The 24,112-nt window shown below is 33.8% G+C and overlaps 1 protein-coding gene across 1 annotated transcript in view; it reads left to right on the forward strand.

Annotated features, from left to right (window-relative positions):
* Positions 1 to 375: 375 nt before the first annotated feature.
* LOC105623055 overlaps positions 376 to 24,112 on the forward strand; it is a 40,499-nt gene continuing 16,762 nt past the window's right edge. The window contains exons 1-2 of the mRNA XM_012204457.1: positions 376 to 3,402; positions 22,715 to 22,888. Coding sequence (XP_012059847.1) covers positions 376 to 3,402; positions 22,715 to 22,888 — 3,201 coding nt within the window. The remainder of the gene's footprint in view (positions 3,403 to 22,714; positions 22,889 to 24,112) is intronic.

A 24,112-nucleotide genomic window follows, 5' to 3' on the forward strand; every position in this document is an offset into this window, starting at 1 on the left:
GACGAAGCAACGAACGTACTTTCGTCTCTCTCTCTCACAAAACCGTGTGTTCGCGCGCGTGCTCGACCGTATGTCGGCAGTCATCGATTTTCCGGCGATCGTGTGTGGCCGGTACAACTCGTCGCCGGTAAGAATCTTCAAGTACGAGAGTATGAAGAGGTGGAGCTTTCACGCAGTCAAGAAAACCGCGTAAGAACGACGTACGTTGTTAACGTACGTATGTGCGTACGCGCGTACGTCGCGGTGTTCTGTGGTGTCGCGAGGAAGCCGCGAGAACAAGAGAAAGAGAGAAAGCAGGATCGAGTGGTGAAAGAAGGATCGAGCGACAGAAAGAGCAAGAGAGAGTTACTTGAATACTGACGGTGCGCGTTCAACATGGCTACCGCCGGCAGCAACGCAACGACGAGCGCCGGCAACGAGGCGAGCGGCACCAGCAACGTACCGCAATGGAAGCGCGATCTGATACAGCGTCGCCGTCAGCAGAGCAAGGTCCTCGCGAACAACGGCGCGAGCGTCAAGTTGTGTAGCGCAGTGATAGGCACATCGTCGTCATCGTCGGTAACGTCGGCGAACGCGACGACGCCCGACGGAAGCGTCGGCGGCGTCGTCGCCACCGAACAGAGCACAGCGACGGAGCATCACGCGCTTCGTACGGCGCGCTTAACAGCGACCAACGAGGATACCACGGCTCCTGGTGGTAATAGTGGTGCATTGCTTTCCTCCCCCTCCTCTTATCCCGCGAGAAGGCCGCCGTCCGGTGGCGCCACCAACGCCGTCGCTGTCGCCGGCGGAGCAACGGTGGCGGCAACGGCCGTCGACTTTGCCTCACCATTACCAGTCGCGTACAACATGCGTCTCGAGGCGGATTTGTCGCTCTGCTCGGACGCGGAGGATGTCGTGAACGGCGCGCCGGCTAAATTCGTGGAAATTTCTTCGGAACGAAAATTGTCGGATTACAACATCGGCGAGGAAAACGAGGACGCGATCTCGAGAACGGCGGATGGCAAACCGTTGAGAGCGAGGATGAACGAGGGAAACGAGAGCAACGAGTCATCGCAGCGCGACGATGAGATTCGCGCCGTCTTGACCGGAAGACGCGATAAGGAAATGTTCCATGGTGGAAACTTTAGAGTACTGAAAAGTTTGCGCGTCGCACGACCAAGTCGCGCCTCCAGCGAGGAAGCGGAGAGCGACAGTTCCGAGGAGCTGCAATATGGACCGGGGATCGTCAACAAGCTCAAGTGCAAGTACCTTAACCTCACTCTGCGCGAGACGAACAAGAGCCGCGCGTCGGTGCAGCGGTTTCGGCGCGCAGCCAGCCTCGAGGATTTGTTGGACCGAGACGATGAGGAGTCCAGTCACGAAAAGATCATTACCAGCAGGAAGTATGTGAAGCGAAGCGGCGGTGGCGTCGTCGCCGCCGCCGCCGTCGCCGCCGTTGCTTCCAAGACCGACAGGTACCGGAACGCCTCTCGGGGCAACGACTCGATGAAGCGGGCACGCAGCGTCGAGACATTGATGAGGTACAATAGCGTGACGGTTGACGAGGCGACGACTGCACGTCAGGTTCTGGTTACTCGACCGGTGACGAACGGCGTTCGCCAAGAACCGGTTAACGACCACATCATTCTCGTCGATCGTACGTCCGTGAAGATCGAGAGCCGCCTGTGTGAGCTTGATCGACCCAAACCAATCAACAAGCCCAAGAGGATCAAACCGGTACTAGCGGAAACGGAGCGACCGCCACCGGATCTAGTCAAGACCACGATGAGAATCTTCGAGAGCTCCGCGAGGAAGCTGAAGCCCAAGGGTGAAGTCGCCGCGAAGGTCGCTACCTTCAAGACCATCAATGACACGTTCAAAGCACAAACGCAGACGCAGAAGAAGCTGGCACAGAAACCACCATTGCAGCCGAAACCTTTCATCAATGGCGGTGCTCGTTCCGCCGGTGGCATCGGTTCCCCGAAAAAAATCGTGCTACCACACAAGCCGACCGCCGAACTGATCGAGACGCAGGATGGCAAGGAAGAGTATCATATAGACGGCGTCATCACGGAATCAATCGTGCAATCGGTATCCTCGGTAGTGAGCAAGTTTCAGCAGATCGAAAAGTCACATTCGCCTTCCCCGTCGCCGGAACCCTCGAGCTACAAGCTGAAATTCTCTCCAGCGAACAGCCCGGAACCGCCACACACGTGCAAATCGAAGTCCGCTATTCTGGAAATCACTATCAAATCACCGCCTGTCACGCCAGTGCTCTCGCCGAGGATCTTGTCGCCTAGACTTCCAAGCTCGCCGTCACCGGTCAAGGATATCAGGCAGGGCATGCAGAGTCCCTCCTCTCCCATTAAGGACTTGATCCGCATTCAAATCCCAAGTCCACTTCACAAACCGCCACTATCACCGAGCCCCAAAGGAGAACCCTCGAAGACGGAGACGGAATCCAAAGTTATTCGTCCGCAAATCGAAGAGATTCCTAGAACGAATGCCGAAAATCCCAAGCAAGCACACCTTCCAGAATCGTCCATCAATGTGGAATGGAAAGAGGATGCGAAATCGAGCCGCGTCGCGTTCAATGATGGAGAAAAGAACGTCGACGAGGAGATTGTTGATGGTCCGAAAACCATCTCCAAAATTGCCTTGGACAACATCGGCAAGGCAGGAACGATAATGCAATTTAATTTTGGCGACAAGTCTACGAGCGATAAGAGTTATTTACCGGGTACGAAGCAGAATGGTCAAAAATCGACGGATGAACCGATGCCAGAAGAAGATTATTGCGTAAAGATGGAGTGTAAGAACAAGGTAGGTGCACCTTCCAATGTTATGACCTCCAAAGTATCGTCGAGATTGCAAGAAAGGCTCGAGCCTGAGGAGGAGAGCGACGACAAGGATATCGAGGAGAAGCTGATTGTACCGGAGAATAAACCCATCGGCGCCATTTGTAGTTTGGGCTTAATCAAAACCGCGACGACAGCGACGACGACATCACCGTCGGCGACATATTCGCAGAGCAATAACGAGGCGAAGACGATACGATGCCAGCAGAAAAGCGAGTTCTCGCCGCCGCAGAAGCAGATCGGCATCATACGGCCGCTTGTCTCTACGAAGGCACAACATCCACAGCAGAATCTGAGCAATCGTGAGCTCGAGAAGAACCTGATCAATCGAGTCAAGAGCATCGAACAGCCCACCAAAGTGGTGGTGAGTCTGAAGAGCGCCGATGAGATACAACCCACAAAGAAGACGAGTGCTGGAGGTGGCGGCGGCGGTCTCTGGGACACGAAACCATGGAATCAGCAGAACAACACGATGGTATTTAACTTCAGTAATCGAAAGGACGTGCCGGATTACATAGAGAATGACGGCCTCATCATTAGGAGAAAGCGGGATAAGCCGAAGGTGAGTCTTCAATGTACTCTTTTTAGAAATGCAAAAAGTATCAGGAACTCATTCAAACTATGACGTCGCAATTATGAACAGTAATTGACATTATATTTACTGCGAAAAGACTTGGTTTCTTTGCGGTAAAATTTTATTACAATATTTGTTTATTGAAATCGTTTAAATGAGAGAAGTGTTTCAAATGTTTATAAAGCTATCTTTTTATTTAAAATGTAGCATGTAAATTTTTTTTTTTTTTTTTTTTTTTAATAAGTGAATAAAGTTTGAATTGATATTTATGAAAATGTCTGTAAATATAAATATCTCATTAAGCAAAAGATTATGATAGTGAATGAACAACTACAATATTTATAAATAATATTCATCTATAGATATTTAGTTATAGATATTTAGTTTTTAATGTGTAAAAATTATATACTACAGACATAATGCCATTTTTTTATATTATATATCATTATTATGTTATATTTACTAATCGATTTAATAATTTAGTAATAAAATTAGCCTCAATAATATAATATTGAATAAAGCTGATATTAAAATCGCATTTTATCTCTTTGTTATTTTTAACAATTTAACTTTGTAAGAAAAATATGTGTCAAATGAAACAGATGTTCCATAAACCAAATTAGTATAAGCTAACAAAATACAATAGCGCAAGTAATTTACCGTAAAGAGATACTTACAAATTTTTTGCTCTCATTTAACTTCTTGCCTCTATGTAAGAGTAGGCATTCATTAAACTAAATTTTCATTAAATATCACGTTGCACCACGGGAAAAGATGCAACGATCGATATAGTTCAATGGTATCCTGGTACCGGCAACTTTCTTTTCGCGTAAAATAATTTGATTATTTTACTTTTTCTTTAATACACTGCGCCAGATAGAATGTGATTAAATGTGAATGATAGTGTCGACAGAGACGATATTTGTACTTATAAAACGTTTATATATAATATCTAATGGAATTTTAATTCTAAATATTTCAAACACGTTTTACTTCGTGTATACTGGGTGTCTACTTTTACCAATCATTGTTTTTTATTCTAAATTCTGGAATTCTATTTTTCTGTAATATGATTGTCAAATCCAATATAATTTTTAATTGTCAATATAAATTTGTAATTTATAGATATGACAAAACTAGAGGCTTTTCATAAATTAAAAAAATGTTATAAACACAAATGATTCATAATGCTGCATTATTCATTAGTTTTTGAATAAATTGATAGAGAATTTTAATAACTTGCAGTCACGAAGATATTCATTGAGTGTTAGTTGTGAAATAATCGTCTTCAAATTAATCAAGAAACGTGACTGAAAGGAAACGCGAGAAAATTACGTGACATCCTGTATACTCTGTGACTTGTTTGTCCTCGATTTTGCGTCTCGCTTCCACTCACTCCACGCATATCGTTGATAAACTACGAGAATCCTCGTTAAACCGTTGTACGACATATGTAACGGTTGTCGCATGTCCTAAACCGAACATTGGCCGTGTTCAGACGAGTATACTGATTTAATTGTTGCCGTTGCAAGCACCTCGAAACACTTGTCAATCAAATCAAGACTCTAGCGGACGATATTGAATCTGTCACGATAGTTGTAACAAACAATCTTCTTATTTTATGCTGCTTACTCATAAGTCGATGAAACACGAGCAACAGTTTACGAAATGAAATCTGTTTATTTACATTTCGTTTTATCATCCGGCAATGCTTGGGAAAGTAACACCATTACACGCAGATTACAATAAACAAAATTTGTGTCACATGAAAATTATCTACATTAAATTTATTTCATACAATTATAATTATAACAAATATTTTTTTAATTTGAATTAGATTAAAAGATAAAATTTTAGAAATAATATTTTTCATATTCTGATTTTTTACATATATAATAATTATATTATGAATCGTATTTTTATAAGACGACGCGAAAAGATAAATAAACAAGTTTGAATTTATATAGAATTATTACAGAATTAATTTTGATCTTAACGTACGTGGCGACAATCAACTTTTATGTCATTGACAATAAGAAATATTTAATAGGCACAAACCCAGTAAACCCACTCGAGTGTTGTTGTGTAAGCTCAGATGATTTGCTCAGATATAAATGAACATTGTATTCGCCTTCAATAACCGTACTAACTACGAAATTAGGAGGAATTATTATTGTGAAGGCTGCGCAAAGTAAAACGTTCCGAAACTGCGCGGCGCTTTCTAAAGCGTTCGACGTTCGACAGTAAAGTCTCTCTCGCTCGGACGCCACATACTCATTTCCAGTCTTCTCGTAAAACGCATCATCGCGTTCTCGCGGTGAAGCGAAGTGAAACTGAAGACGTCCGACATTCAGCAGAAAATGGGAGAAATTAGGCACACGATTCGCGCGATTTATCCGAGAGACGATAGTTACTTTCTCATATTAGATAATCCGGAAATGGGAATCAGCGTTGAATGGTGATTATTCCTGATGATAATCATGGATCCCCTTAATTTACGTTCTTAATGCGTATCTAGAACGAGATGCTTACGTGCTCAACGGTCGTGTCTCACGCAAATCTAATACATTGCGATATATTTCATTTTGTACCGTTTAATAGCGATTAATTCGGAAATGTATTCTGATTTTCGCCGCGTCGAAAAGTTTACATTGAGAAAAATATTTTGGTACGTATAACTTTTTTTTGTAACTGTAACAAAAACTTTCTTATTTTTTCATTAAATTAAAATTAAAATTTAGTTATTCTAACCAAATTTTGTTAAATTGGTTGTATTGTTCTTATCGAAATTTGATCAGCATAACCAAATTTTGATTAGAAAACACAATTTTTTTAAGTGAAAAAGTGAAAAAGTGTTTGTTAGAGTCGCATATCAACAAAATAATTATACGTTTTTTCCAGTATATGAATTCTTCAGTAATATGGTAATACCAGTTCAATCTTTTTTTTACAGACAAACACATTGTCAAATACATTTGCATTGCAAAATATTGCACGTCTATTCCGAATAAACCTTTGTTGTCGGCGAAGTGAGTTTCGCAGAATAATGACGAAAGTGATTTCGTCAATAATTTTTTCGATAAAGCTGTGGTATCGCTTGCCACTTGTTGATTCTTCGTTTTGTCTTTAATCATAAATATATCTTTTTATTGACATTTTACACAGGATTTTAAATATTGCTTGTATTATGTGTAGCAAAACTAGGCCTAATTTTCAAAATATTATTTTTATTGTTCTATTTTTTTCAATGAATTAGAAGATAACTTGACTTTTATTTAAAATTTAAATCTGTTCCGTTTATCTATAATGAAATAAATACAATATTGTCTATTTGCATTTTAATACTATTTAGTAAAATATTTAGATAATTCGTTTAATTAAATATAGATTGCAACGTGTGCATGATTTAATTATATAGGAAATCTGATGGTACTTTCTCCTAATTATGATACTACGAAGAAACGATTTTTCTAAAGTATCTAAAAATTTAGCTAAATACAGATCTAAAAATAATTTTATTGGACCATTAAAATAATTATATAGGAAACTCCGCGACTCAAACATGACCAATGCTGCAAAAAGTTTTGATATTCTAATAACCAGTTTAGTTTAAAACTATTTTCAGATCTGTATCTAGTCTTAGATACTTCAGCAGAACAGTTCTTTCCATGTAGAGATTAAATTATATATTTTTTAAATAAATTATTATGTAAATATTGAAATTTTGACCAATTGAGAGAATTTTCAGAGTGGACTAAAATATATGTGGTACAGTAAAGATGAAAGTAATTTTATCCTTTAAAATAAATCGAAATAATAAATTTTCTTTGATAAATTGTTTTTCTATGAGTCTTTATTTAAAAAAACAACTGAAAAACAATCGAATACGCGTGTGTTATATTTAATCGAAATTATATATCTTGTTGATAAAAATTTACGATTAACATCTAAGTACGCATGCGATAATAGACGTCATCTCCTAAAAAGTAGATAAATCGGGCATCGCCTGTAAAAGAAAAGACTGTAGTTCAAAATAAATTTGTTTATTTCAAAACATCCTCTGCTATTTTTACGTTCAGCTTATAATAAATAATAATTCATTTCATAAATAAATATTTAGTAATAAGATTGCAATAAAAATATAGTTACAGTAGAAGCAGTCTTTATCATTTTAACAGCGCGTGATTGTGACAAGTTAGAATTATGGCCAAATCTCCCAGATACGATTCGCATTATTTAGTATTCATTTATGAAATGATATCTCTGCCTTATCTAATAAGCGCGCAATGATATTCTTGTGAACAATATTGCGAACAAAGGAAAATGTACACAAAGTACGATCGCCGCTTAGCAGAAGCTATGAGTGCTTCCTCGTGCCGTGAATTGCGCATAATTTTCATATTTTATTCACGAAATTGCTTCTACTCTATCTAATCGATCTAACGGTGCGTTTGCAAATGTTGGAAAAGAATAAATATCGCCGCCCACGAGACGGACGCTGAATAAAAGCGATCGCTTAACGAACTAGAAACTGGAACGCACGTCAAGGTGGCGTAATCTCTTTCATCAAGTTCCACGTTCCACGAAGTTTCGAGTGGAGGATCGCGAAGAATGCGCGTTGTTTATGCGGTGTTCGGTGTCAAGTGCAAAAAAAAACAAGTTTTAAGCTTTATTGTCAACGGCATTGATAAAATCAATGCATGAGATACAGTAAAAGACTCATATTAAAATCGATTGATAACGTTATCGCTCTTTATTAAGTGACACTTTATTATAAGTGATTTTAAAGACTTTATCATTTTCATGATGTAATAGATTATGCAATGATAAGCTTACTACGTGTTGAGAAAATTTATAGTCGTCTCTGCATCTAAAGTTTGATGATCAAGAGGAAAGCCGCTTGATCAACTTTAAAAATCAATAACAAATGAAATAGGAATTTTTAATACAATCTTATCATGAAGTTGGACAATGGATAAAAAAAGAAAAGCTTATATGTTTCAATTATCTTTATTATATCTATATAATTTTTAGCATTGATTTTATGTATAATACATAACTACTTCTTTTATAAGAATGCAGAGACAAGGTATTTCAATTTAATAACATTATGACGTTCTTTTTTTTACATAAACATCATGTTACAATTTTCTTCACCTAAATAGAAACATGTCATTAAAGAGACATGTGATTAGATTTGATCGTCAATGTCCGAAGGGATAATTATATGGCTTCAATGACTTCGTAACAAATCCAGTTTTGCAAATCGTAAGATTGATGTATTGAAGCGCCGTTCATAAGCAGCACATAGTAATATTTTTGCGACAAGCAAAAACTCGATTTGCGGCTCGTTGACAAGAGCGTGTGATAACTGATAGCGGATATCGTGGAGTTCACTTATACACGAACAAATTATAATCATCAGCATTTTCTAGAGCTGAAGCTTACTCGGTAAAAATATGCAATAATTAAATACGGATTAAACTGGAACCACGTAAATTGCACATTGTAACGGCATGATGTCAAGAAATAGATGCAAGATTCATCTACGCGCGGGACGCGCGTATAATAAATAATAATCAATTTGAAAAAAAGCACTTTTATCAAAAATCATCAAGGGTCGTCAAGAATATTATTTCAAAATGAACAACTTTTTGTATCTCTTTATTAATGCTGTCTCGATAAAAATAGATTTCGATAATCTATATTTAACGTATAGAAATTTCCGAAATATTTTACGATGCTTCGGTTGATAGTAATAGAATGTATGAATAATATAATCATAAATTAAGTGAAATAAAGTATTTTTACGAAGGAATATAAAGAGAAATTATATTTAGATATGCAATGAAAAGTTTTACATTTAACATGAATATAAATGTGGAAAAATTATTCTTTGCATTTATGCATAGATTTGTATATCAGTATAGATTATTACTAAACATATCAGATATTGCGATTACTTAATGCAATTAATTTAATTGGATTATATCATATTCAGTCGTTGAACGTGCTAATTAACCTTTACAATTCTACGATAAATTGCATAATCTCGATCATTATACCCGCGTAAATTATGACGCATATAAGTAAAACGTGATGTGTAATGTGTTTCTCACATGAAAATATTACGAGTTTCAAGGTGGTAATGAATAATAATTAATTAGTCATTTTATATTTTCTTTCTAGAAAGTTGTTATTGTTTAGTAAGAACTTAAACTTTATACTTGTGTCTAACTGTAGAAAGTATAAACTTAACAATTTGCAATTGTCATAAATTTGGAGTTTTATTATTGCATTACTATTATTTTGTGTTATTCAAATAATATTACCTGTGAAAATTAGTATTAATGTAATGCTAAAAATTTCCTAATTTTTTTATTTAACTTAGAAAATGTTTTCATTCCATACTATGTTTATTTAAACTCGCCCTGATTAAAACTGAGGAACAAAAATCAGGAGGTAATTTACTTGTGTTTTTTTCCTTCTTTATTTTGCATTTCTCAGACTAGAACGTCGTAGAGTAAGTCTAATAAGACGTATGATACACAAAGAGTAATTAGCCAACGTAATTAGTCAATCGTGCGTCATTGCAAGACTGTTATGGCAAACGCGCATACAGTGTGTGTAACGTATATCATCCGTATGGTATGCATAATTATTAACTGGGACATTCAAAGGAATTTAAACAAAGCCGACGACACCGATCAGCGTATATACATATGTCAGCTGACTATCATCCGGTCGAACGTTAGTGCAACGTCCTGTTTAAAACCGCCGTGATAAGCCATATCCTCCTTCCGTCGGCGTCCTTTCATTGGCTTTCCTCCTTTTTCATTATATAGATATAATTTCTCGTTCTTCTTTTGGAAGGAAACTGAGAAGTGATATGCAATATCGCCGTTTTTACGTTGCACCTAAATAAATACAAATAAGAAGTTGCTTGATATCGTGGAATGAAAACGTTTACAAGTTGTTTTTGTTTGTAATATTATTAACATTTTTCATAGTATCCTTAAAATTCTTCAAAGCGAAAGTGCCATGCCATTGTTTCTTGTCTATTAATTAAGCTGAGTAAGAATGAAGAAAGAGATATTTTTTATACGCGATGCTCATTAAATTTAACAGTGAAAGTGCTTTTTATCCGAGCCATTCATATTTTTTAATTGTGTTGATGAAAGAGTCAAAGAAAAAAATATTAGAATAATTAACTAGAATATTGAAGATAACTATAAAGTTATAAATACATGAATTTTAATGGAAAATTTTGTAAAACGATCATTAAAATAATTAATTGATAATCAATCAATGAAAAAATAATATTTTAAAATTCAAAAGTAACAAAATCTATTTTACATCATAAATTAATAAAATTTAAATACGTACGTAATAACATACATGGTTTAATTAATCTGTGATGTTCAAGATGTTAATGCTTAAAATAAGAAAGATTACAAACATTGAAGCAAACATTAATGATTAATAAATGAATAGATATATTTTTAAAGATTTTTCTCTAATAAGAACGTTACGTTTAAAGATAAAATATACAAAATTATTGAAAAAGTGCAGAAAGAGAATTAAAACATATTGAAAATGACAAACAGATAAAGTTATTAATTTAAGAGAAATTAAATAAAGCTTTCAATTTTTCTACTACAATCTAATTTCTTGCGCGTTATTCGCGTATTAATGAACTTGTAGAACGGAAGTAATCACTTTTCTTCTTTCGTAAATCATTGATTTTATCGGGTCATTCTGGTGTATTCATGGGAGCGTTTAATGCGACTCATTTGTGCGAACCATAGCAAATTCAATCGAGCAACGAAAACGAGCACTTTCGATTGAGCTTCTGGCGATCGCTTATATTTTTCTTAACTCTATTCATAACAACAAAATTGCAAACAAGCCTCACCTATGGTGACGTAAAGCGACTGTATGTAATGTATCATTGCACTTACATATGGTGTTATAAGTTTTATCATTGTATAAATACAGTTCACTCGAGGCTACATTTATGAGTCATGTTGTTGATTTATCGAATGGGAAAATTTAAGAACTCATCGCAAAATGATACTGTTATTAAATATTGGCAATGTGTTCAACTTTAACGCTAGTCATACATTCCTTCTTTTATCTTATTTATTATTTTTTTTATTATATAATCTTGAATTATATGCGTAAATAACGAAGACAATAAAAACAACTTGGGAGAAAATGAAAAAATTGTATTTAAATATGAAAATCAAGTATACGTATAGGCTGAAGTTTCAACGATGATATATGTGTTGCTGGTTTTCATTGACTACTATCTTATGTACTTCTTACTGGCTAAGATGGCAATTGAGTTCGAAGAGAGGATATCCTTGACATCCTCTTATTCGGTAATTATTACGGTATCTTATAATTCCACGTCTATTTTCTCTACTTTTAAGTTCGTTTAAAGCGCATGTTCGCGCGAAAGGATGAAATGTGTTACGGTGCGTCTAATAATTTCAGCCGTTAAAATCAATTTTAATCTTATCGTTCAATTGATATAACTTGTCACGCCTATTGACGAATTCTGATTATGTTGCTATTTTTGTTCATGTATCGGTATAATTTCCTTTTAACATTGTTCTTCAATTAAAGCAGTTATGTCTTTATTATTTATTATTAAAATTGATCCGTGTCACTTTATTAGTAGAAATTAAATCGATATTTGATTTTTGTTTACTGCATCGCTCCGAGAGAAATAATTATGGACAAATTTACTAATCGACAAATAACTCTTTGGCTTCGAGAAGTCTAGCGAGATGATCTTCGATCATCAGCGCAGTAGAGATCGGACGAGATAGAAAAGAGTAGAAAAGAGAGGGAGAAACTCGTAGATCAGTAACATTCCACGACATAATACGCGGATCTCTTCTCATATATGGTCGTCCTAGAGTAGCAACCGGGACACCCAGTAGAAGAGCAGACAAAGTCCGTTAGCATCCTTCAGGTACGTTTCTTCGCTTGGCCTTCTAAGGAACATCACATCACGCTTGAACGAACGTTTTGCAATCGCGTTTGCAGCCGCTATCGTACCGGCACGCAACATACATTACAGCGGACACGACTTTGTTTTTATATTCATTAAATATTATACGTTCCCTAATTTCTTTTCTACAATTGAAAGGATCATATCTGCTGAGATAAAGTTTTGTTGATATCTCGATCAAATATTACACATATTTAAAGATTTAAATTAATTTGTTGACCGTAATATTTGAAACTAATTCAAATTCACTTCTTTAATATAATTACAAAAATATATTACATTTATTTTATGATACAACTTTGATGATATTTTTTTTGAATTTTATTCTCTTTGCTGGATTGCCATAATTTCGGGGCATATATTATAAATCGACGAACAATTAAATCTTATTTATATAGACTTACAATTTTTATATATCTATTAAAATGTTTTATATGTATGTTTTATTAATTTAAGAAAATGTTCAATCGTTATAATTTTTGTTATGGCAAATGATCCAAATGAATAATTTTTTTTGCTTAAAACCAGTTATTCCACTTACGATGTAATTAACTGTCGTACGCACCAGTCTTTGAAATATTAGCTGGATTATCTTGCTTATAAAAGCAGTGATCTATAATAATTGAATTCGTGTATAACATTATTGCGCGTCCGGATGATATTCATTGGACTAACTAAGTTGTTAACTCCTTAACTAACTTTGTTTCGTAAGTATTCTTTAGATCGTGTCTGCAATTTACAATGTAGTTATTAAATACAGTGTACTTGTCATACATTATTCGAATATTCAGTTATATCGGTAATTCGATAACCTTAACATATATTTGTACGATTCATTGTGTATAATTTGATAAAATTTTCTTCTGAATATTTACAGATTTACAAGCATCCGTGAAATGTGAAAAATAAAATTCAATTTCAATTTCTTATTTTTAAATAAAATATGTTATTTCATGATGACATAATTTGAAAATATTGCGGAATCAGTCTGTATATCAGAAAATTGGCTTTACATGTTTGACTTTAATAGATTTGGCTGTTAATATAATCTAAACACGTCAAATATGACACAATACTGAAAACAGTTTGCTCTTTAATCTTTGTTTACCTTATTAAAGTACAGAATATTTTTATATACTTGTAAAGGATGTAAGGATTTATATACTTGTAGGATGTGTTTAAAGGATGTAAAAAGTTAATATACTCAAAACATTATTCTATCTGGAGCTTGTATTGATTTATTTTGGCGTTTGAATGAATCCCAGAATGGAAATCCCAGAATTCACACCTTTCGACATCTATCACTACATCTTTTCCTCATGAATTAGACTAATTAATTTCCGTATGAAAAAAACCTTCCCCTTTTGTTCCCAAGATTTCATTGGATGACTTCGATTACGATGGTAAAATCTCCATCATGAACAGACGTGAAAGGGTTTCCCCGGCGAAATTTAAGATGCCTGACCTCGTTTGACCTTGACTGAGTTCCATTCCTGCAAAATGGCAGCAAAACTACTATCAGTGTCCTGTATTATCTCTTATGATCGGTAATACTTTCAAATTCGCGAATTTATGTTGTGTTTATGAGTCACTTGTCTTGAAAGTGGTTTTAATAAAGATTCGAAAATCTTGCTGAAATCGGTTTTACGGCTGCATCATCTTCAAATTTACGATGTACTTTTTAAATTAAATTTATGTCACCTGGTGGTACAATAAGAAAATTATATAAAAGTCTCACGCAATTGTTTCATAGAGATGTTTTTTTTTTTTCTTTAATATAAAATATATATGCGTAATTGACACATTATAAATCTTCATATATGAATATAAAAATGAACATAAGCATTTAAACATATTAATTGAAAATTACTGTTTAAATGTCAAGGATTTTTCTATATACTTATAAGAAATGTAAAAATACTTTAGAGTAGTAAATTGATTCAAAAGATGTCGTAAAATATTATTGAAAAATAGTTGTTAGTAGACAAGTCGTACACTGAGAAAAAATATAGTCAATTTTAATAAATATTTAATTGAATACTGCAAACTAAATATTTATTAAATATAAAGATATATTTATTTGAAAAACATTAATTTGATTTAACATTAATCATTCATTTTACTGAACGAATATTTATTTATAGTAAGTAAATATTTAGTTGGCAGTATTGAACTAATATTTATTAAAATTGATTATATTTTTTCTCAGTGTACGTTTTTATCAAACTATTATATTATACTATTTGTTTTAGAAAATATGTTAGCTTTAGGTTCTTAGGTGTAACGAATAATTGTGTGTAGTTTAATTTTACATTAATTCACGATATATCTGTTCTTTGAATTATTCGTATCGATTACACATAGAAACAATAGATTTAACGACTTCAAGACTCGTAATATAACAGATGAACTTATGACAGACGAAGATATGTAATAAACAATGGGCAATAAAACAACATCGCTTGCTACTTGCGGTAATGTTAATTATCTATTTAATTAATGCGCGATATGCGACATCGAATGATTTATCGAGAGGTTAATCGAAGATGCGCGCAATAGCGCTTATATTTATGTGCACGATGAAACACGGCCTCTATGATGACGTATGAAAAAGTATAATTTTTTTTTTACAGACGACAGCAATAAACTGAAAGACGAGAAAGTCAACTGCAACTTCGCAGTAAACTTTGATCGATTTGACCAAGCGTATTTAGGATGATTCATGTAAATTGATCCCTCGCTGACGTTACAAGCATTAATAAAAGTTCATGGGCGGGAAGTAGTTCCGGTGATGACTGCGACTAAATATAGAATATACAGTGGAAAGAGTTTGGTTACATCAGTTGCAATTCTGATAGAAAATGGACAAATCAGAATTTTCGGGTTGAATCCATTATAATTCTAATAGAGATAATAAAAATTCTGATTGACATGATCAGAATCTTCTGATTCGTTTATTTTCAATCAGAAATTTTTCTCAATTCATTACAGTATAAAATATACTTTTATTACGTTATATTTCATAAGATTGATAAAAAAAAATATTTTTTTCAGAAAGAAATTTTATTATTCTTTTCTGAAAAGATATATTTTATTGTCATTTTTATTATCTGTTGTGATACCACAACAATTGTTTATATTTGTTAATTATTCAAATTGATATCAACATCAATTAAAAAAAGAAATTTTTTTTTAATATAGAAGACTTTGCGTCTCTTGATGTTATTTAATTTTCAGACTTGATTTAATATCTTCGATCAAATTAATTTAATTTAATTTAAAAAATGGAACGATATTTGTGAAATGGAATGGACGATTTTTAAATAATTATCGAGGATTAAAAGTTAAACGCTTTAAAAGACTAGAGTATGACCGACCATGAACCGGATCAGAGATCGGGGGAGGAAATGAGCTCGTTGAACGTTAGGGTGAGCAGTAAAATCGAAAGGAAGTACGTGCATGAGAACGATTACACTATGCAGTAAGTTTCTGATAATTTTCAATTAGACACACCCCCCGACTTCGTATGCTTGCGACTTGAAGTAATCGGGTAATCTGGGAGAGTTCATTTAACAAGCCTTACAAACATGGTAACCTTCTTTTGTTAAGAATATTTTCTGCAGTTAACATGATTGTAACAATTTAGATCGATAGAGCATGATTGTGAGCAAGTTACATTTTTTGGATCTCTTGAATGATTATGGAGGGGATCTGAACAGCCTCCTGAGAACCGGAATATCAACATACCACACTTCTAAATATTGCATTTAAACCATCTATAAATAAAACAATTTAAAGTACATGGACATTGAGAATTGTATGTTAGTTTTATCCTCGATTGTATTTTTTATTATTTTTAACATTTTAATACCAACTCTATTATACAGTTATGAATCAATTTAAGGTCTACATATTATGTGTGTCTTTCATAAATATATTTATTATCTAATTAATTTTAGCAGCTAACTGTTAAAACTCGTTAAACTAGTTTTTTTTTTTTGCAATTTTATAAAGTTCGTTCTAAAATTATAAAATATGTATTAATACCACTTATATAATTAAGTTGTGTGTATAATTTAGTTGTGGAACTTCTGTAATATTCTTATTGTTTATAATTTCAAACTATCGTCTTGATTGCGATCAATGTTTCTTTTTTTTAATCTTCCGCGATGTCTAGTTAAAAACAATGACTATACTGGAAATCTTAGTATTCTTGGAAATCTTGCAATATATTTTCACATAACGAATTAAGATACATTTATGTTAGTTAACGCGTTTTAATGCCAATGAATTCATACTTCCTGTGGTTTTTACGGTTACATTGCAAATATTATTTCGTATCTCGAAGATGATAGGATGTTTATGCGTCGATTCGCTTGCTGCACGTGCAAGCGTAATGCGTACGTATAAAAGGCGTGCTTCTGCGTAGAGTGCGTTCACATGCGACCGTCAGGCGACAACCGATGGTCTATCCTTGTAGGTTCAAGGTCCACCTGCGGGAGTGATACTTCACTGCGGCCGGAATAATGGAAAGAACCGTCCTGGGAGTTTCTCATGGAGTCAGAGACCGCGTCTCCAGGTTCATTGCCGCAACTTCCCTCCTTTATTAATGCATTCTTCTGATGTCTCTTTAACCGGCATCTCGTTCTCTTGTGGTCATTTTAGCAACTGCGTCGCTTACAAAACTAGTCCCGATCTCACGAGAAGTTCGTGGTTGGTTGGTTACGTATTACGCATTTTTTTACTAAAATTTTAAAATATCGAACGAATAGTTAAAATTATTTATTTATTTACTTAACGAGCGAATAAATAATTTATCGCGAGCGGTTTCAAAGAAATTTAAGCCAACTACGTGAAATTAAAAAAAAAGATTTATTATATTGGAAAATAAATAGTTAATTACGTTACTCTACGCAATATCCGATCACTTTTAGTAGATTGACGGATAAAAATTGTGTTATATCTCAATGTTGTATAAACTATAATAATGTGTTAAAATACAGGATGTGTTTATCTGTACCTTTAGTTAATATTTCCGGAATTATTTCCGGACCGACGTATCTATACTTTTAGAATAACCTTTATTAGTTTTTTGACCTTATCGTATCGAGTATATTTTGTTCGAATTGAGCGTAACTTTTCTATAAAACTCGGTTCTCCTCTTCGATAGTATTATGCACTTATGAGCATAAATATGATAAATATGTATATGGTAATGTAACGTCACCGCTTGCTGTTTTGATTGTAAGTGGATAATACATTTCAATCTGTGCCGAGACGAAGAGCATTGTTGCCACCGAGACTAATTATTACCACGCGCGATCGACAGCTTACTTATAAGTCGTTCCGCATTAACGTTAATACTAACTTGTCAGATTTAATCCGCCCATTTGCCTGGGCGTAATATGAGATTATACGCTAGACATTGAGTTCGCAGTTTTTCTCACAATACTTTATCCGCAGGAATTACGTGCGTAATGAATTCGACACATTAATTAAGTTAGTAGTTTGGCGGGGAATATAGCACGTTGCATTTTTCTCGCTTTGCAATCAATCACGAACAATTACTAATCTGAAATCTACTGATCTATGTGCAGATAGAAAATTTACTTAAGTCAATGTATCTTTTTCCTTGTATTCAAGTCAACAATTACTGAGTGAACACAACAGATACAATATATATATTAATATAATTATTAATATTTTACTTTGCTACGAATAACAAAATAAAAAAGGTCATCCAAAAGTCAAGCACAAAAATTAATGGACAGAAATAATCTAATCAGGGATCTATAATACAATCGGAGTTGGAGAGTAATTCCTTGTACGAAAATAAATCGAAAGTGTAGAATAAGCATTTTTTTATTCGAAGCTTTGTTTTCGACAAAATTAAATTTGATTGAGAATAATTAATATATAAAATTTAAAACAAAAAATTACTTCTGAAGAAGTGAAAGATCGGAAGACATTAGTTAGAATCCATGAATGTGTAATTTGAGCACAACTTTGCTTGTGGCAGCAGGACCAACATTTTCAGCAATTTTTTTCTTAATAAAATGAGTAAAATTTAATTATTTGTCACATTTTCTTTAATCTTGCCACTCGTAAAGTCATATGGACGTTACGTAAACACTATAACATTTATACAGTTTCTTTTCACAAAGCGCATCTTCATTAAGTGCACGCATATTCTCTCAACATGATATTTAAACTTAATTTTTTATCGAAAATAAAGCCTCAAACGAAAAAAATTCTATACTTTCGACTTATTTTTGTACAAGAAATCAACCCGCTCCCCTCTCCCCCTTTATCTGGTTGTATTATAAGTTTATTCCCTAACCTGTATATTAAATATAGAGAGTTTACGAAAACGAAATTACATGTTTCGGCTCAATTTTGAGAGTCGTTCTTGGATCGCAGAAACAGCAAAAGACCGTTACAAAGAAAAGCAAGATGTTTTTTTGTAACCCGGTCTTTTGCTGTTTCTGCGATCTGAGGATGGTTTAAAATTTAACCGAAACATTAATTTCGTTTTTGTAAACTCTCTACATTTAATATCATTTCTGTCCTTTAATTTCCCTTCTTGACTCTTATATGTCCTTTTTATATCCAATATATATATTTTTTTTATCAAGAATTTATCAAGAATTCTTATTATTTTTATTTAATTCACTGTGCAATTCAATGTTATGAATTTATCAATAATAGCTTAACAAGATGAGCTATAATAATCAAACAGAATAAAAAATATCTCTCATCTGAGTATTGTGCACTTTTTCTCGATATACATATGTTTTGATGAACATTTAGAAGAAGTTCATTAAATTATTCTTACAATTAGTCTATTAGAGATGATTAAAATATTTGAATAATCAAAACAAAACAAAATTCTTTATAATTCTATTGATAACTTGTGCGAATAAAATCGTGTTATCTACTCACATGAATTTAGTAGTTTTAATTGAAAATTTTTTTTATATTTAAAATTTTTCGATGTCTTATTGTTCAAAATCTATCATTCGATCAGAGATTTCTGTATTCCGGAGAAAGTGACTTCTGAAACATTTTATGTTAATATTATCTGAAACTTTCGCAAATTACAGATTTTGTCAAAATATAACGTATCGAGCAAGGAAATAATAGGCTTCCAACACGGAATCGCTACATATTTGTTCGCTTATCTCATTTCACCGACATATAGCATCGGCACGCCATGTTTTATATTCAAATACAGATATTATGTTGCTCGGCCTCGATCGTTGCTCGTCCGTAATGCGGCTGCGTCTTATGATCTGTGACCGCATTTTTCTCTGGATTAACGAACATTCAACCTAAATCGTCGTGCGACACGATGGAGAGGCAGATTACCACAAAAAAAAATCACTTTCGAAAATTGATCCTCCGGCGGCGATCGCCGGAAGTAGACCGGAAATTGACCGTCCTGCCGATGTAAGGCCATTCGATTTCACACGCGAATCTTCGCCGTGTGAACGTGGAATTTACCGAAAGTTTCTCGCAAATATATTTATTATATATCGTCAAAAATACATAAAATATTAAAAGTGATTAAGATATACCTATTAATATTAATGTAATATACATAACACGTTTGACACAGACTTCTCTTTAAAGTTTTTAGAATAAATTCATTCTAAAGAGTGAAATCTTATCCTTAAAGATTAAAAATTAAGCTACTTTTTTTCGAGACTCGCTCAATTTTCACTCTTTAGAGTGAGAGATTCTATTCCAAAGAATTTTTTATTTAAAAATCAAATATCTGCATTTTAACAGTTTTTGCATTTTCTAAAAAATTAATAGTTCTCTAATAATGTATTTTTTATTAAATACACTTGTGTTTTTTTAATTATCTCTAGTTTAACAGTATTATTTTATATTTTTAATATTTTGAAAATAGCACTTCATGCAAACATAAGAATAAATGTGACGTTTCTCAAAAGAACGTAAACACATATCCGGATGACAGATGTCAGATAATTCTAAAGTCCACGACAAAGTTATGGCGTTTCTTTCGTATATCCTCTTTCGCGAAGGAATTCACTCGACCGAAGAGAGGCAGTCCGAGAACAGGCCCTCCCTCGAAGGACAGCTCGATGCGAACCGAGTGTTTATCCATATTACCTTGTATCACTCACGTTTCCCTCTTTTCTTCGACTCGGCAGGATGTCCCATTCATGAGAGTCTTGAAAGGTGGTAATCGTAATGACCGACTGACGTCTCGCGTGAATGTAACCGTCGCGGTCGTCACGGCACGTTCGAAAGCACGATCGAATCGTCTGCAGTTAACATCTCCATTGTTAACAAAAAGAGAAAAATAACGCGGCAGGACAGGTCTCCTCCCCTCCCCCCTCCCCCTCCCTTACATGATCACTTCGGGAATAATTTGCAATTGTACGCGGAGAAAACATCACGAGAGTTGCAGGCTGTAATTTGTACATACAACGAAAATACTTTTTTGAATATTTTTTTTCAGAGTGTGATGACATATTTTATGCTCCGTTGGAGAACGTGTTCTTCATTTATTCTCTTTTTGATATAGAAAAATAAATAAGTAAGATGCAGGAGATGCGGATCGTGTGCTTGGACACATCTTCCTTCAGTCTTTATCTCTAAGAAGCGAAGGAAAAGTATTCCCAGTACCTATCTATGTGAATTTATTTGACTTGCCATAAGCCTGATGAAAAAGTAAAAAATAATACAAGCATTTTTTTGCACATATTATGGCCGAATTGTCTAATCAAATTTGTTCATCTAAAATTAATTCATACAGAAACTTTTTATTCTGTCTTGTTCTGTTTTCTTTTAGAAAATTAATAAGGATTTAAAAGAGATCATATTATATTTTCATTAGATTCGTGAAGACTTTTATTACCGAATGATATTTAATAAATTTGAATTGTTGAAAAATTTCCGGTGTACAACGTAAATATGTATCGATTATTTTAATCGATGATTTTATCATAGAAATTTTACATATTTTTCAATTACCTGATCCTTTATCATTTATACTCTTTATTATACTTAATCCTAATTATATTATTAAAAAACATATTGTGCGTCCTATTATTACTTTGATTTATTTAAGTATGTAACCGACCGAAATAAATGTTTATAAATATGCATCACGTGATTACAAAACATAAGGACAGTTTACAGTTCGGAGATACATTTCCAAGAGAAAAGATTAGTGATTTCATTATTTCGCAGAATTACTAGAGCACATTTGATTTAGGACACGAATAATAAACAACCTTTATGTCGACAACTTTTGCATAAAATTTTAAATGATAATCTTCCAAAAAATGAAATAAAATCTAATGGCGGATATCGTCATTTAGTTTCCATGAGCGAAAGCTTGAGGAAGCTGTTTGATAAATACACGCGAACTATAAATTACTGTTAGTCTCGTGTATGTTAACTTTAAATGTGGGTTAGGAAAAGGTGCATTTTTTCAAGTAAACCCTATGCATATTTTCACGCGGGAACAACTTTCCTAAATCGCCGCGGGAGTTTCTCGAGTCATAGAGATTTGCATGTGCGCTTATTTACATATGCGCTCAAATCCAACATGAACACACGTCCTATATAGTCTACTAAAATCTTCTCTTTTGCATTCGTAAACGAGAGGAATTTATACATATGACTCACGAAAGAGTCGATTTCAAACGACATTAATAATTTTATTTACACAGTGGCACTGAAAATCAAAATAACGAGGCGTTTATCGTTTCGTTAAATTTTCATTAAATTGAGAATTAAACAAGAAAGAAAATTATTTTACAGACAATAATACCGCATATTATGTATACAAATTTCTTTTGTCGGAATAATAGCCTAAAATCGCATATTGATAGTCTTAATCGCAAGTGAAGTTTTTAATAAATTATCCGTACTTAAGCAGATTTTAATTTAAATATATAATATAAAATTAAATATTAATGTATTAGTAAATAATATTTTAAAGCAAAGTTTATTATCTTATGTTAATTAATTATTAATGAAATGACATTGTTAATTACTTTAAAATTATTTATATATTTATGAAGAATAGTACATGATATTGAAATGATTACGTTTTAATGTATCATGTGTAAAGAATAATTTCATAAAATTTTGTAATAAATGTATAAAAAATATGTCATAAAATATATTTGAGACAACTACATATCTTGTTTGTCTTTCTTAAGTGACGTTTCTATACAATGTTCTTTTCGAAACTCATCATGATGTTCTACTATCATTATTGTTTCTTTGTTGTAGGTTGGTGATGGTGGCATTATAATGCTCGATGCTACTTTAGATGCCTCTACGACTGACGATGCTGAGTGGGAAATCTCTGGGGGTCCACCGTCACCCTGCGACGTATCGTTTTTCAACGACAATATTCTCATCAATGGACGCAGCAACCTTTCGAGGACGCCACGAAATCATAAGGTGAGTGAATGCCTGCGCCTTGATTATCTAGTTTTTCCGGCGACGCTTTGTTCGAAATAGGTTTCAAAGCAAGAAAAAGTTGCATCATAATTTAAGTTAATATTTAACCATGTTACTAACATAATTATATTTTTTATTTTTAATCGTATTAATTTGTGTAGCAAATAATTCTAATAATTAACATGTCTCTTCAAAAGAATATCATTTAAGAAAAACCATAACACAGTTTAATGAAAATAAAGATATATATAAAGATATATATATATATACAACATTCTACAATAAGTTCATCTCATGAAATTTAATAATACGGACATACACATCTTTAAAAAACATCGGAAATGAAAGTTCGAGTAAATTATGAGAATGTTCAATCTTGACATATTTATCATATATATGCAAATAGTAATTCAGTGACGATCCGGTTTGAAATTTTTTACGTTACGTTTGAAGAAGTTAAGAGTAAGACATCAATAGAAATTAGCAGAATATCAAATAAGAAATCATGTCATCACCATAAATAACTTCGAAGTCATTTTAAAAACCCGGTTATCTATTTAAATCGTCATATCGATACAAAAAGTCTTATCAGGATCTTTTAGTTTGATTACCGATTAGGCACGGCGTTATCTAATCTAATCAACTGCACCGCCATTATTCACAGGATCGTGACCCGGCTACCCTACTAAATCAAAAAGCGCATAGCGTAATATTACTTTCAAGATCGCTCGCGTGGCGTGAGAAAATCTGTCTCGTGACCCATTCGTGAGATCGGACGCACAATGTGCCTGCGTATAACTCCCACGTGGTCCGAGGAAATTTTTTTCTCCTCAATGGGAGGAAAGAGAGAGGCTCTAATCCATGCCATCATGTAATATATTTTTGGCGTGATGACAAACGTCGGTTTCACGCCTCTCGGCGCCAGAAACACTGAGTTTGTTCCGCTTACATGCGGCCTACTGACGGAAACGTTCTTCATCCGCGGATCATAAGAGAAAAGATCGTGTATCTTGTGGAAAAATTTTTGGTGTCATTTTACATATGTTGATAAAATTAACGAGACTTCTGATTATTCAAAATAAACAAAAAGAAAAGGGAAAGAGTTAATTAGAAGTCTCAGAACGGTAATATATTTGTGTAATATTTACATGGATCTACGATATGTATCTTTATTTACATATTATATATATATATATATATATATATATATATATATATATATAT

Source organism: Atta cephalotes (genome assembly GCF_000143395.1).
Source record: "Atta cephalotes unplaced genomic scaffold scaffold00052, whole genome shotgun sequence".
Lineage (NCBI taxonomy): Eukaryota > Metazoa > Arthropoda > Insecta > Hymenoptera > Formicidae > Atta > Atta cephalotes.